Source organism: Camellia sinensis, chromosome 2, assembly GCF_055761805.1.
Source record: "Camellia sinensis isolate YWXY chromosome 2, ASM5576180v1, whole genome shotgun sequence".
Lineage (NCBI taxonomy): Eukaryota > Viridiplantae > Streptophyta > Magnoliopsida > Ericales > Theaceae > Camellia > Camellia sinensis.
Genome location: NC_138962.1, coordinates 128,012,731 through 128,027,951, shown reverse-complemented (window position 1 = coordinate 128,027,951; position 15,221 = coordinate 128,012,731). Strand labels below are relative to the sequence as shown.

General features: G+C 41.5%; 2 protein-coding genes across 2 annotated transcripts; both read right to left on the bottom strand.

The window, feature by feature from the left end:
- Positions 1–261: 261 nt before the first annotated feature.
- On the bottom strand, positions 262–4,012 carry LOC145819021 (uncharacterized). The gene is made up of 7 exons (XM_082913001.1): positions 1,794–4,012; positions 1,637–1,651; positions 1,415–1,491; positions 1,252–1,330; positions 1,130–1,207; positions 466–490; positions 262–345 (listed from the first exon to the last, which is right to left on the bottom strand). Exons 1-7 carry the CDS (start codon positions 4,010–4,012, stop codon positions 262–264), a joined length of 2,577 nt encoding a protein of 858 aa, XP_082769127.1.
- Positions 4,013–4,352: 340 nt separating this feature from the next.
- On the bottom strand, positions 4,353–6,946 carry LOC145819020 (uncharacterized). The gene is made up of 2 exons (XM_082913000.1): positions 5,439–6,946; positions 4,353–5,100 (listed from the first exon to the last, which is right to left on the bottom strand). The coding sequence occupies exons 1-2, from the start codon at positions 6,944–6,946 to the stop codon at positions 4,353–4,355; spliced, it is 2,256 nt and encodes a 751-aa protein (XP_082769126.1).
- Between the last annotated feature and the right edge of the window lie 8,275 nt (positions 6,947–15,221).

Genomic DNA, 15,221 nt, shown 5'->3' with positions numbered 1-15,221 from the left:
ATATGTTCATAGGCCACATACTTTCGAATGAAGACCATGAACATACCAACAACAGCCCTTGCAAAATACCATACTACAAAACCATGCACATCTCGCATAGATAGGCCAACTAAGAAGAAACCACTGTAAACCGACTAATAAAACCAAGAAAACAGAGTTTAAATAAATTAAAATAAAAGACAATCTTCATCCAATAGGTGCTTCTAGCAACCATCACCGAGAAACATTGAACACGAACATCCCAAAGGCATGAGACCATGTTTACACCAAAGCAGCAACCACCCAGGGAGGACCAGATCCGCCTACCCAAGCAGCCCCAGTTGAACTCAAACATTGTAGTAAACCCTGTAAAGACAATCATATGTGAGTATTTCCAGCACATATAAGAACCTCTAGGCCTTAAAACAAAGATAAAACACTCATTATAGGCACGGAATTCACTCGGCCCCCAATTTAGGAACTCACACCACTCAATTTTTGCTTCCTTAACCTGCACATAAAGATATACAATATATATAAACATTAGCAAATTTATCTGGCTAAGGTCACTCAACCCAATTATGAATGGACAGTTTAAATATTCCTCTCAACACTCAACACTCAACCCTCAATTTATCTGGCTATTGTTCCGGTTATCTTCCTCTCCCATGAGGGAGAAAGGGTTCTGTGTGAGTTTTAAAGAGCTTATATCTTGACTATCAGTCCGGCTGGTTTTTTTTTTTTGGGGTGGATAAGTCATAAAATAAAAGACAAAAAACTTACACCATGACAAGGGCATACCTCAGGCCCTAACTAAAACACTATACAATATCCAAAAGAAAACAAAAAGACTAAGCCAATCCAGGATTGCCCAGAAAAACTAACAGCCAAACCATAATCTAGCTAGACAATTTTAAAGAAAAAAAAAGAAACCAAAAGCTAAACTAAAGTAACCATACATAATAATAAGAAACAAACCAAAGTGTGTTCATGTGCCGCATGAAAATGTGATGAGGAACATGAACACACCCGATAACAAGTAGCAAAAGTTGGATGAAAAAACATAAAACCCATGTACATCCCACATGGGTAGGCAATACATCAACACACTAAAGAAACAAAACATAAACGGAAGTCACTCTTTACACACCAGAGGCGAATATAGCAGCCATCTACACAATCATAGTAGACCAAAGACGCCTCTTGCTTGCATCTGCACAAAACCAGCCTGCTCCAGACAATGAATCAGAACTGTTAACCAAATCAACCAACCTCCAGACCGCAACATCCTCATAAACAGTTTGCTGCCGTCCCATGCAACCCGAACAGTATCTAGACATTGTAGTAGACCCTGTCAACCAGCAAATACTCAAAAGAATTAAAAGCTCATCAACAGGAGAACATACAAGAATCAATGACAGATTACTCGGGATACCACACATATATATGCTCACTACACTCAACCCACAATTATATAAACTCACATCACTCGGAAAATAATGCTCCTTGTACCTGCAAAAAAGAGAGAAGTCACAGGTGCTACATAAAAACATGTTAGTTTCTCTCAATGTGGCTAGTGATATTGGGGTGGGTGATCTACTCCTCACACTATACTCGGCCCTCAGATTATGGGGCAAACACTCAACAAACAACTTGCCAGCCATCCAGGTACCTATAACAATAACAAACATTAGGAAACCCCACAAATGTATTTGCTAACCATCACTCAACCCACAATTTAGAAGGTCTCATTCCTTACAGTAGTTACCGAAGGCTTCACCATAGTATGGGGAAGTCTCCATGATTGGAGAAACCAGCTGTCAGTTTGGTGAGATTTCAGATTGGTAATGTGCATTACCCTGAACCTAACCATATCCACAATGCCCTTTATAACTACCTCTTCCGGGACCATATCCTTGCTAAACACTCTGTTATTCCTTGCAATCCACAACTGGTAGACAGTACAGGTAAAAGCAAGCTTAGTGATGATAGCCCCAAGAGATTTGCCTTTCACAGATTGTGCAATGAGCTGGACCAAATCATCCCAAGGTATAGAGGGCCAGTACACATTTATTCGACCTTTAATGTAAGACCACACCCTTTCCGAGAATGGACACTCAAAGAAAAGGTGATTGTGGTCCTCACAAAGATGCTGGCAGAAAACACAATTCACAGATAGGGTTACACCAAAAGTTTGCAACCTATCCCCAGTATTTAATCTGCCAAGAATAGCCATCCACACCACAAAGCTCACCTTCGGGATATTATAAGGGCCCCAAAGGAGAGTAGACCAATTCACAGGATCAAAATGTTTCCTCAAATAGTGCCAAGTAGATTGGATAGTGAATTGGCTATTGGAAGCAGGACACCAACTAACATCATCAGATCCTCCAGTGGGGAGGAAAGTAGGGGGAGTACTATCAATAAGATCCCTAAGCTCCCATGAAGACGGAAAAGGCCATCTCCAAGAGTTACCCTCCACAATCTCACTAACCTTAGCATCTATACCAAGAGCAGAATCATATACAATTCTATCACCAAATTTGTCCCACAAAGAACCCATAGGGTGCCAATTATCAAACCACAAAAAAACCGTAGATCCATTTCCCACCCTATGTTTGAGTAGAGGGTAGATGATAGGTCTAAGAGAGAGGATCTTCCTCCAAACCCAAGAAGGGTCATTTGGCACCCTAACTCTCCAAAAACTCCTACCTTTCAGAATATAAGACTTAACCCAAATACACCACATTGACTGCTCTCCCCCAGAGAAGAGGAACCAGACATGTTTAGCAATGGCAGCCTTATTCCACACAGTGAGGGACTTAAAACCCAGCCCCCCTTCCTTCTTAGGGGAGCAGATTCTATCCCAAGAAACCTTAGCCCCATGTTTTTTTAGCTCACACCCAGACCAAAAGAAGGCTCTAAATAAACTCTCTATAGATCTAATGACCTTCTTTGGAAGGATGAATAAAGAGGTCCAGTAAATTTGCACAGAGAATAGAACAGATTGGATCAACTGAGCTCTACCAGCATAAGTGAGGCACTTATTAGTCCAGCTCTTAACCCTTTTTGTAATTCTCTCCACCAGTTGGTCACAGTCAATGGCCTTAAGTTTAGTGGAAACTAGAGGAACCCCCAAGTATCTCACAGGTAACTTGCCCTCACTAAAATTGCAAACCCCAAGGATCTCATTTCTTAACTGCACATCACAGCCAGAAAAGAAGATGTGACTCTTATTAGGGCTAGGAGACAGCCCAGACAAACTCTTAAACTCTTCTAATCCCAATTTAATGGACTGAACAGTAGAGACATCCCCTTTGCAAAATATCATCAAATCATCAACAAAACATAAATTAACAATCTTAGTTTTTTCACATCTCCAATGGAATTTGAAATCAGGGTGAGAAGCCTTCTCAGCCAAAATTCTAGAGAGAATTTCCATGACAATAACAAAGAGATAAGGGGACATAGGGTCACCTTGCCTCAAACCTCTCTCCCCCCTAAAATAACCATGCAGGCTCCCATTAATGCAAATGGAGTAAGTGGGACTAGTCATGCAAGCTTTTATCCAAAGGATAATATTAGGGGGGAAACCCATCGCGGTAAGGACATCAAGAACAAACTCCCATCTAACATTATCATAGGCTTTCATAATGTCCACCTTCATGGTGCACCTAGGAGAGGGGGAGGCTTTATGGTAGCCCCTCATAAGTTCCTGAGAAAGGAAGATATTATCGGCAGTCCTCCTACCAGAGACAAAAGCTGATTGGACAGGATCAATAAGATCATGAAGGACAATTTTAATCCTATCCGCAATAATCTTAGAAATACATTTATTCAAAGTGTTGCAGCACGAAATAGGTCTAAAATCCCCCACTTTTTCAGCATTGGGGATCTTTGGAATCAAAGCAATGGTGGTGCTATTTAATTCCTGAAGAAGCTCCCCTGATGTAAAGAACGATTTGATTGCTTCAACAACTTCTCTCCCCACAATATCCCAGGATTTCAGAAAAAAAACCCGCAGAATACCCATCGGGGCCAGGGGCTTTATTAGCTTTAAAGGACTTGAAAGCATCAATGATCTCTTTCTCAGTCACATCCCTTGCAAGGTTTTGATATTGACTCTCAGACACTCTTTTGGTGATAAGGCTACTAATCCTATCATACCCATTATATTGATCACCAAAAGGTTTCCCAAGCAAGTTTGTGAAATAGTCCACAAAGGAGTGGTGAACCTCAGCACTTTTAGTCACTCTATCCCCATTAGGGAGCACAACACTATGAATCCGCCCCTTGTTCACATTTCTCTTCACATTTCTAAAAAAGAACTTAGAATTCCTATCACCTAAACCTAACCATTGGATACGAGATTTCTAGTGGGCAAGACTCTCCTCAGCTTTGCTAAGGTCAATATATTTCACATAAGCAGCCCTCTCAGTCTCTTGAAGAGTTAAATTTAAAGGATCTTTATCGAGCTTAATTTTAGAATTAAGGAGATGATCCTTGGCAACACCAACCCGAGTGGAAATCTCACTGTATTCCTTTTTGTTCAACTCTTTAAGAATGGGCTTAAGAGTTTTAAGCTTTTGGCAAACCCTGAATATGGGAGAACCCCTAATGTATTTCCTCCAAACACCATACACACTGGGGAGGAAGTCACAGTGGTTAGCCCAGAAGTCAAAAAACTTGAAAGGCTTCTTATGCTTCGCTTCCTCACCTCCAATTTGCACAATCACAGGGGAGTGATCAGAAACTCCCGAGGGCAAGAAGAGAGCATACGAGTTGGGTTTAACAGTTAACCACCTCTCATTGACAAGGACTCTATCAATTTTTGAGGTAATAAAATTACCACCCCCCTGCTTATTAGACCAAGTAAATTGACACCCCTTGTAACACAAGTCTTCCAATTCAGATTCCAAAATCATACTATTAAACACCTCATTGGCACGACTCCAGTTCCCCCTCCCCCCCATTTTCTCAAATGAAAAACGAACAGCATTAAAGTCACCAAGAAAAACAGAAGGGTGACTAGCATAATTGAGAGCAATTTTCTTTAGATCAAAAAACAAGGGAAGCCTCAACTCATGCTTATTTTCAGCATATACAAAAGTAGAAAAGAAGCTGAAATCACCCTAAAAAATTGTCACTTTTACAAAAATAAACTGGTTTGGATCCCAGCAAACCCAAATTCTCGCTGGCAGGTCTGGTTGTGAGTTCGACAAAAATTTCCAATTTTTAAAGCTATTTTCAAAAATTTTAGCTTCATTTTCCATTTTAACTTTTGTCTCCAAAATGCTCATAATTTTAATATCTTCTTTTTTAACAAAATCAATAACTTCTTTATGTTTTGAGGGATTGTTAAACCCTCTGACATTCCAAAAAGAGGTTTTAATGAACATGATAAACAACAAAAAAAAAGATCACAACCAGATCACCACAAAAAAAGGACAGATTTTTACCTCCTTTTCTTCTTCTGGCTACCTGACCTGCCAGAAGACTTCTGCTTGGTTGAGCTGCCCACCTTTAGCCCACCATCTTTCTTTCCCCCCTGCAGTTCAGGAGGTTTAGCTCTCATTTCCTCTTCCCCCACATCCTCAGTATTTCTGATGTTTTCCTCAGCTGCTTGGGTTGTGGTCTCAACAGTTTCCATAGCCTCAAAGTGAGAGGCATCAATCTGGCCCATAACATTGGCAGCATTTTCTTCAATCTCTGGTTGAGGAGTAGCCTCCTCAGACTCAAGGACTAGGTCACCCCCCTTAGTTGCAGACGAGCTATCAACTTCAGTAGGGACTTCTTGAAGAGGGCAGATTTGGTCCCCCACTTTCCTTTTACCCTTATCCTTCACAGTAGTCCATCCCTCATCAACTTCAACCCTGTCCTCGGAGTTCTTCTGTAACTCAATAAGATGTGTAACTTGTGTTGAGAGACAGGTCTTAGTCTCATGGCCAAAAACATGACAGTGCATACACCTCGATGGAACACCCTGATACTCCGCATGGATATTCATGGATACATCACCACTTGTAATTATGAAACTATCAGGGAACTCAGATGCAGCTGAAATATCCACACAAACTCTAGCGAAGGAGATCCTACTTCCCAAGGAGGTAAGTTGATCCATAAACAATGGAACACCCACTGCACTAGCTATTCTTCCTAAACCATCTCCATCCCAATATTCAAGAGGAATATTATGGAATTTCACCCAAATAGGGATGGTTTTCTTGTCTTCCTTGGACAATTTCATCATTCGATGCCACTGTTTCAGTATAAGAAGGAAGCCTCCCACATACCATGGTCCTCCCTCCAAGACGTCAATACAGCAATCCCGATTTTCCAACATAAAGATGAAAAACCCATCATCATTTTTCAGAATATCAACCAGCCCCTTATTCTTCCACATATTATTAGCATTGTTTTTGATAAGGGTATATGGTAGATTTTTATCAATGAAGTACCCCACCAGACAAGCTTCCCATTTAACCATAGGCGAGGGGGGAGGCAACTCAACAACTATCTTATCCTGATCAAGTTTAGGGGGATAGTATTTAAGTTTTACGTCTGACCGAACTGAAGATGAGGCCACATTAGCCCACGATCGACCCTCAGTGGCACGAAACGGCCCTCTGCCTCCACGACCACCCCTGTTATTAGGGTTGGTACCACGACCTTGGTTATGAAACCCACCTCGCGTGTTACCCACAGATCCTCTAGGGTTGGGATCCGATTCATCAGAAACACGATCAGTTTGACTAGCGATCCCTCTAGGGCTTCCATCTGCACCAGACTCATCAGCATCCAAGTCTTTGTCCCCCATGTCGATATCCCCTTTCTCTTGTGAACCCATCGGAATATCCACCTTTTCAGCAATTGCACCATGTTGTTGAGATTCCGGCTGGTTTTGTTTATCTTTCGAGTGGGTTTGTTGAGTTTTGGTGTTGTTGCGTTTACAATCAGTTTCGTCCATAGGTTATCTACGGCTGTTGCGTTCTTTGTACAACCCGTGGTTTGATCTAGGGTGAACTGGTTGTGAACTAAGGATAGTCTTCTTGGGCGTGGCATCTCGCCTGAGTTGCCTTGTTTTTCCGGTCGTTCTTGTGTGTGCCGCTGTAAGGGGTACGCCGGACATGATTGGTGCGTTTATATGAATTGCTTGGAGTGACAAGGGTGCCCCCGTTTTACTCTTCCGTTCTGGTTATGTGCTCTTCCGGTGTTGGTTTTGCCGGCGTGATTGTGCGGTGTGTTGCTGCCTTGGTCTACTCCGGTAGTCTCACGTGAGTAAGTGCTCTAGCGCTATTCTGTGGGTGTATATCTAGCTTGGATTTGTTTACGGTTTGGGAACTTTAACCACTCCGACATGGTGACTTTACACCACAGTTTTTTGCTGTGGCTGTTTAGTGAGTTTCGACTGTTCGATTGTTCCAGTGCATTTTGTCCATAATCCGGCACCGACGGTAGGGGGTCTGGTTCTGGGTTTGCACTGGTGTTCATGCACGGTCCTCCGGTGTCAGATTTACAGGGGGCATCGTTACAGTGTTGTGGATGTAGCTCCCGCAATGGGTCTGCTTTTTGGGTTCTGGTCGAAAAATTTTGGAGATGGAGCGTGGCTGTACGCATATTTCATCGGGTGGCTAAGAACGCATTGATCATTGCGTGGGTGGTCTGAGTGTTGTATATCACTGATGGATCTTCCACGTTGGGTTGAGTGTATAACACTCATGTCTGCTGTAAGCTTTCTACTTTGACTGATGTGCACATATGGGTTGGCTTATTGGAGGGAAAACCCAAATTTTGGGTTAGTGCGCTGATATTTTATTTGGTTTATCAGAGTGTTTGGAGGCTGAATTTTTGAATCCAAGCATTTTAGCAAAACCATGGGTGTTCACGTGGTAGACCTTGAGGTGGGCCACGTGGCTTTGGTGATTTACAGTGGGTTTTTTTGGGTTCTTATGCATTGGGCTATAATGGCCTAGTGTGTTTTGTTTGTGGGCCGTGGTTGCCTGTGCGCTTTTCACCTGTTGTAATTGCCCGTATTTCTTTCCCAAGTCTCTTTCTATTATCTCAGATAGTAGGGGTCACTTGGGGAAAAAACGAAATATGGGCAAAATTGGTTTTCTGGTTTTTGTTGATTATAGTATATTTTATTTGTCTTCTTTCCCCCTTTTTGGGGGATCAAGTTAGACATCTTGTATTACCTGGGGTATGCCCCTTGTAAATGTGTAAATTTTTGCCTTTAATTTATGACTTACTCACCCAAAAAAAAGAAACAATGAGTCACAGGAAACTCCAAGCAGACCTGCACAAGAACAAACCATTAAAAAACACTCTATATTGCTCACCAACACTCATATAGAGAAACTCACATCACTCAGCAGCCCTCCCATATCTAATAATATGGGGCTTCAGAATTGTCTCTGGCAGATTCCATTTAGCAAGAAACCAACTGTCACCTGTGGAACTAGGCAAATTCTTAATGGACATCATTCTGTTTCTAACCATCTAGATAATAGATTGAATAACCACTTCTTCAGGTTTAAATTCTTTGTTAAAAATACGGTTATTTCTCTCAATCCAGATGTAGTAAACAGAGCACAAGAAAGCATTACTAAGGATATTAGCCCTCAAAGAATTACCTTTAGCCTCTTTAGTAGCATCTGTAACAATGTTAGGCCAATCTAAATTAGGCCAATTTATATTGCACATAACCTCAATAGCACACCAAATTTTGTTAGAAAAGATACACTTAAAGAAAAGATGGGAGTGACTTTCCCCAGGATCAAGGCAGAAAAGGCAGTTGGAGTGAGACGCCAAACCAAACATATTTAACCTATCACCAGTATAAAGTCTATTGTGGATGGCCACCCAGACTATAAAGCTGACTTTAGGAATCCTATGAGGGCCCCAAATCAGCTTATGCCAATCCACTCTAGCAATCTATTCCGCCAATGGTTCCAAGCAGAGTGAATAGAAAACTGACCATCAGTAGTAAGTTTTCAAATAGTTTGGTCACACCTAGAAGAGTTAGGCCTACAACACACAGGAGTAGAGGAGATTCACTCCTGAATTTCCCAAGAGTTAGGAGTATGCCACTTCCAAGAATAACCATCAATGATTTGACTCACTTTAGTCTCACTGTTAAGGCATGAGTCATACATAATTCTGTCCCCATACTGGTTCCAAAGAGGACCAAGGGGATGCCAATTATCATACCACAGGAAAACGGACTCCCCACATCTAACTTGGTGAATAATCAGAGGGGACATCCAATTCCTAAGAGACAATATCTTCCTTTTTTTTGGGTGGATAAGTCATAAAATAAAAGACAAAAAACTTACACCACGACAAGGGGCATACCCCAGGCCCTAACCAAAACACTATACAATAACCAAAAGAAAACAAAAAGACTAAGCCAATCCAGGATTACCCAGAAAAACTAACAACCAAACCATAATCTAGCTCGACAAAATAAAGAAAAAAAACCAAAAACTAAACTAAAGCAACCATACATAATAAGAAACAAACCAAAGTGTGTTCATTTGCCGCATGAAAATGTGATAAGGAACATGAACACACCCGATATCTAAGTAGCAAAAGTTGGATGAAAAACATAAAACCCATGTACATCCCACATGGGTAGGCAAAAATATCAACACACACTAAAGAAAACAAACATAAACGGAAGTCACTCTTCACACACGAGGCGCATATAGCAGCCATCAACACAATCATAGTAGACCAAAGACGCCTCTTGCTTGCATCTGCACAAAACCAGCCTGCTCCAGACAATGAATCAGAACTCTTTACCAAATCAGCCAATCTCCAGACCGCAACATCCTAATAAACAGTTTGCTGCCATCCCATGCAACCCGAACAGTATCTAGACATTGTAGTAGACCCTATCAACCAACAGATACTCAAAAGAATTAAGACCTCATCAACAGGAGAACATATAAGAATCAATGACAGATTACTCGAGATACCACACATATATATGCTCACTACACTCAACCCACAATTATATAAACTCACATCACTCAGAAAATAATGCTCCTTGTACTTGCAAAAAAGAGAAAAGTCACAGGTGCTACATAAAAACATGTTAGTTTCTCTCAATGTGGCTAGTGATATTGGGGTGGGTGATCTACTCCTCACACTATACTCGGCCCTCAGATTATGGGGCAAACACTCAACAAACAACTTGCCAGCCATCCAGGTACCTATAACAATAACAAACATTAGGAAACCCCACAATGTATTTGCTAACCATCACTCAACCCACAATTTAGGATCTCTCATTCCTTACAGCAGCTACCGAAGGCTTCACCATAGTATGGGGAAGTCTCCATGATTGGAGAAACCAACTGTCAGTTTGGTGGGATTTCAGATTGGTAATATGCATTACCCTGAACCTTACCATATCCACAATACCCTTTATAACCACCTCTTCCGAGACCATATCCTTGCTAAACACTCTGTTATTCCTTGCAATCCACAACTGGTAGACAGTACAGGTAAAAGCAAGCTTAGTGATAATAGCCCCAAGAGATTTGCCTTTCACAGATTGAGCAATGAGCTGGACCAAATCATCCCAAGGTATAGAGGGCCAGTGCACATTTATTCGACCTTTAATGCAAGACCACACCCTTTCCGAGAATGGACACTCAAAGAAAAGGTGATTGTGGTCCTCACAATGATGCTGGCAGAAAACACAATTCACAGATAGGGTTACACCAAAAGTTTGCAACCTATCCCCAGTATTTAATCTGCCAAGAATAGCCATCCACACCACAAAGCTCACCTTCGGGATATTATAAGGGCCCCAAAGGAGAGTAGACCAAGTAGTGCCATGTAGATTGGATCAAAATGTTTCCTCAAGTAGTGCCAAGTAGATTGGATAGTGAATTGGCTATTGGAAGCAGGACACCAACTAACATCATCAGATCCTCCAGTGGGGAGGAAAGTAGGGGGAGTACTATCAATAAGATCCCTAAGCTCCCATGAAGAGGGAAAAGGCCATCTCCAAGAATTACCCTCCACAATCTCACTAACCTTAGCATCTATACCAAGAGCAGAATCATACCAATTCTACCACCAAATTTGTCCCACAAAGAACCCATAGGGTGCCAATTATCAAACCACAAAAAAACCGTAGATCCATTTCCCACCCTATGTTTGAGTAGAGGGTAAATGATAGGTCTAAGAGAGAGGATCTTCCTCCAAACCCAAGAAGGGTCATTTGGCACCCTAACTCTCCAAAAACTTAACCCTAACTCTCCAAATACACCACATTTTTTTTGGGTGGATACAAATACACCACATTGACTGCTCTCCCCCAGAGAAGAGGAACCAGACATGTTTAGCAATGGCAGCCTTATTCCACACAGTGAGGGACTTAAAACCCAGCCCCCCTTCCTTCTTAGGAGAGCAAATTCTATCCCAAGAAACCTTAGCCCCATGTTTTTTTAGCTCACACCCAGACCAAAAGAAAGCTCTAAATAAACTCCCTATAGATCTAATGACCTTCTTTGGAAGGATGAATAAAGAGGTCCAGTAACCTTGCATAGAGAATAGAACAGATTGGATCAACTGAGCTCTACCAGCATAAGTGAGGCACTTATTAGTCCAGCTCTTAACCCTTTTTGTAATTCTCTCTACCTGTTGGTCACAGTCAATGGCCTTAAGTTTAGTGGAAACTAGAGGAACCCCCAAGTATCTCACAGGTAACTTGCCCTCACTAAAATTGCAAACCCCAAGGATCTCATTTCTTAACTGCACATCACAGCCAGAAAAGAAGATGTGACTCTTATTAGGGCTAGGAGACAGCCCAGACAAACTCTTAAACTCTTCTAATCCCATTTTAATGGACTGAACAGTAGACACATCCCCTTTACAAAAAATCATCAGATCATCAGCAAAGCATAAATTAACAATCTTAGTTTTTTCACATCTCCAATGGAATTTGAAATCAGGGTGAGAAGCCTTCTCAGCCAAAATTCTAGAGAGAATTTCCATGACAATAACAAAGAGATAAGGGGACATAGGGTCACCTTGCCTCAAACCTCTCTCCCCCCTAAAATAACCATGCAGGCTCCCATTAATGCAAATGGAGTAAGTGGGACTAGTCATGCAAGCTTTTATCCAGAGGATAATATTAGGGGGGAAACCCATCGCGGTAAGGACATCAAGAACAAACTCCCATCTAACATTATCGTAGGCTTTCATAATGTCCACCTTCATGGTGCACCTAGGAGAGGGGGAGGCTTTATGGTAGCCCCTCATAAGCTCCTGAGAAAGGAAGATATTATCGGCAATCCTCCTACCAGGGACAAAAGCTGATTGGACAGGATCAATAAGATCATGAAGGACAACTTTAATCCTATCCGCAATAATCTTAGAAATACATTTATACAAAGTGTTGCAGCACGAAATAGGTCTAAAATCCCCCACTTTTTCAGCATTGGGGATCTTCGGAATCAAAGCAATGGTGGTGCTATTTAATTCCTGAAGAAGCTCCCCCGATGTAAAGAACGATTTGATTGCTTCAACAACTTCTCTCCCCACAATATCCCAGGATTTCAGAAAAAAAAACCCGCAGAATACCCATCGGGGCCAGGGGCTTTATTAGCTTTAAGGGACTTGAATGCATCAATGATCTCTTTCTCAGTCACATCCCTTGCAAGGTTTTGATATTGACTCTCAGACATTCTTTTGGTGATAAGTCTACTAATCCTATCATACCCATTATATTGATCACCAAAAGGTTTCCCAAACAAGTTTGTGAAATAGTCCACAAAGGAGTGGTGAACCTCAGCACTTTTAGTCACTCTATCCCCATTAGGGAGCACAACACTGTGAATCCGCCCCTTGTTCACATTTCCTTTCACATTTCTAAAGAAGAACTTGGAATTCCTATCCCCTAAACCTAACCATTGGATACGAGATTTCTGGTGGGCAAGACTCTCCTCAGCTTTGCTAAGGTCAATATATTTCACATAAGCAGCCCTCTCAGTCTCTTGAAGAGTTAAATTTAAAGGATCTTTATCAAGCTTAATTTGAGAATTAAGGAGATGATCCTTGGCAACACCAACCCGAGTGGAAATCTCACTATATTCCTTTTTGTTCAACTCTTTAAGAATGGGCTTAAGAGTTTTAAGCTTTTGACAAACCTTGAACATGGGAGAACCCCTAATGTATTTCCTCCAAACACCATACACACTGGGGAGGAAGTCACAGTGGGTAGCCCAGAAGTCAAAAAACTTGAAGGGCTTCTTAAGCTTCGCTTCCTCACCTCCAAGTTGCACAATCACAGGGGAGTGATCAGAAACTCCCGAGGGCAAGAAAAGAGCATACGAGTTAGGGTTAACAGTTAACCACCTCTCATTGACAAGGACTCTATCAATTTTCGAGGTAATGAAGTTACCACCCCCTTGCTTATTAGACCAAGTAAATTGACACCCCTTGTAACACAAGTCTTCCAATTCAGATTCCAAAACCATACTATTAAACACCTCATTGGCACGACTCCAGTTCCCTCTCCCCCCCATTTTCTCAAAAGAAATATGAACAGCATTAAAGTCACCAAGAAAAACAGAAGGGTGACTAGCATAATTGAGAGCAATATTCTTTAGATCAAAAAACAAGGGAAGCCTCAACTCATGCTTATTTTCAGCATAAACAAAAGTAGAAAAGAAGTTGAGATCACCCTCAAAAACTGTCACTTTTACAAAAATAAACTGGTTTGATTTTTGGACCATCAAAACATCGCAGAAATTTGGATCCCAGCAAACCCAAATTCTCGCTGGCAGATCTGGTTGTGAGTTCGACAAAAATTTCCAATTTTCAAAGCTATTATCAAAAATTTTAGCTTCATTTTCCATTTTAACTTTTGTCTCCAAAATGCTCATAATTTTAATATCTTCTTTTTTAACAAAATCAATAACTTCTTTATGTTTTGAGGGATTGTTAAACCCTCTGACATTCCAAAAAGAGGTTTTAATAGACATGATAAACAACAACAAAAAAAAATAAGATCACAACCAGATCACCACAAAAAAAACAACAGATTTTTACCTCCTTTTCTTCTTCTGGCTACTTGATCTGCCAGAAGACTTCTGCTTGGTTGAGCTGCCCACCTTTGGCCCACCATCTTCCTTTCCCCCCTGCAGTTCAGGAGGTTTTGCTCTCATTTCCTCTTCCCCCATATCCTCAGTATTTCTGATGTTTTCCTCAGCTGCTTGGGTTGTGGTCTCAACAGTTTCCATAGCCTCAGAGCGAAAGGCATCAATCTGGCCCATAACATTGGCAGCATTTTCTTCAATCTCTGGTTGGGGAACAGCCTCCTCAGACTCAGGGACTAGGTCACCCCCCTTAGTTGCAGATGAGCTATCAACTTCAGTAGGGACTTCTTGAAGAGGGCAGATTTGGTCCCCCACTTTCCTTTTACCCTTATCCTTCACAGTAGTCCATCCCTCATCAATTTCAACCCTGTCCTTGGAGTTCTTCTGTAACTCAATAAGATGTGTAACTTGTGCAGAGAGACAGGTCTTAGTCTCATTGCCAAAAACATGACAGTGCATACACCTCGATGGAACACCCTGATACTCCACATGGATATTCATGGATACATCACCACTTGTAATTATGAAACTATCAGGGAACTCAGATACAGCTGAAATATCCACACAAACTCTAGCGAAGGAGATCCTACTTCCCGAGGAGGTAAGCTGATCCATAAACAATGGAACACCCACTGCACTAGCTATTCTTCCTAAACCATCTCCATCCCAATATTCAAGAGGAATATTATGGAATTTCACCCCAAATAGGGATGGTTTTCTTGTCTTCCTTAGACAATTTCATCATTCGATGCCACTGTTTCAATATAAGAAGGAAGCCTCCCACATACCATGGTCCTCCCTCCAAGACATCAATACAGCAATCCCGATTTTCAAACATAAAGAAGAAAAACCCATCATCATTTTTCAGAATATCAACCAGCCCCTTATTCTTCCACATATTATTAGCATTGTTTTTGATAAGGGTATACGGTAGATTTTTATCAATGAAGTACCCCACCAGACAAGCTTCCCATTTAACCATAGGCGAGGGGGGAGGCAACTCAACAACTATCTTATCCTGATCAAGTTTAGGGGGATAGTATTTAAGTTTTACCTCTGACCGGACTGAAGATGAGGCCACATTAGCCCACGATCGACCCCCAGTGGCACGAAACGGCCCTCTGC

What these genes read in the sequence shown, in the direction of transcription:
- LOC145819021 (XM_082913001.1), bottom strand. Translation starts at nt 4,012, where the DNA reads ATGGGTATTCTGCGGGTTTTTTTTCTGAAATCCTGGGATATTGTGGGG. An exon ending in GAGGATGTTGCGGTCTGGAG is followed by an intron (nt 1,208 to 1,251) that starts GTTGGTTGATTT and finishes TGTCTGGAGCAG; the next exon opens with GCTGGTTTTGTGCAGATGCA. An exon ending in GGCTGCTATATTCGCCTCTG is followed by an intron (nt 491 to 1,129) that starts GTGTGTAAAGAG and finishes CTTTATGTGCAG; the next exon opens with GTTAAGGAAGCAAAAATTGA.
- LOC145819020 (XM_082913000.1), bottom strand. Translation starts at nt 6,946, where the DNA reads ATGGACGAAACTGATTGTAAACGCAACAACACCAAAACTCAACAAACC. An exon ending in AGCCAGAAGAAGAAAAGGAG is followed by an intron (nt 5,101 to 5,438) that starts GTAAAAATCTGT and finishes GGGTGATTTCAG; the next exon opens with CTTCTTTTCTACTTTTGTAT.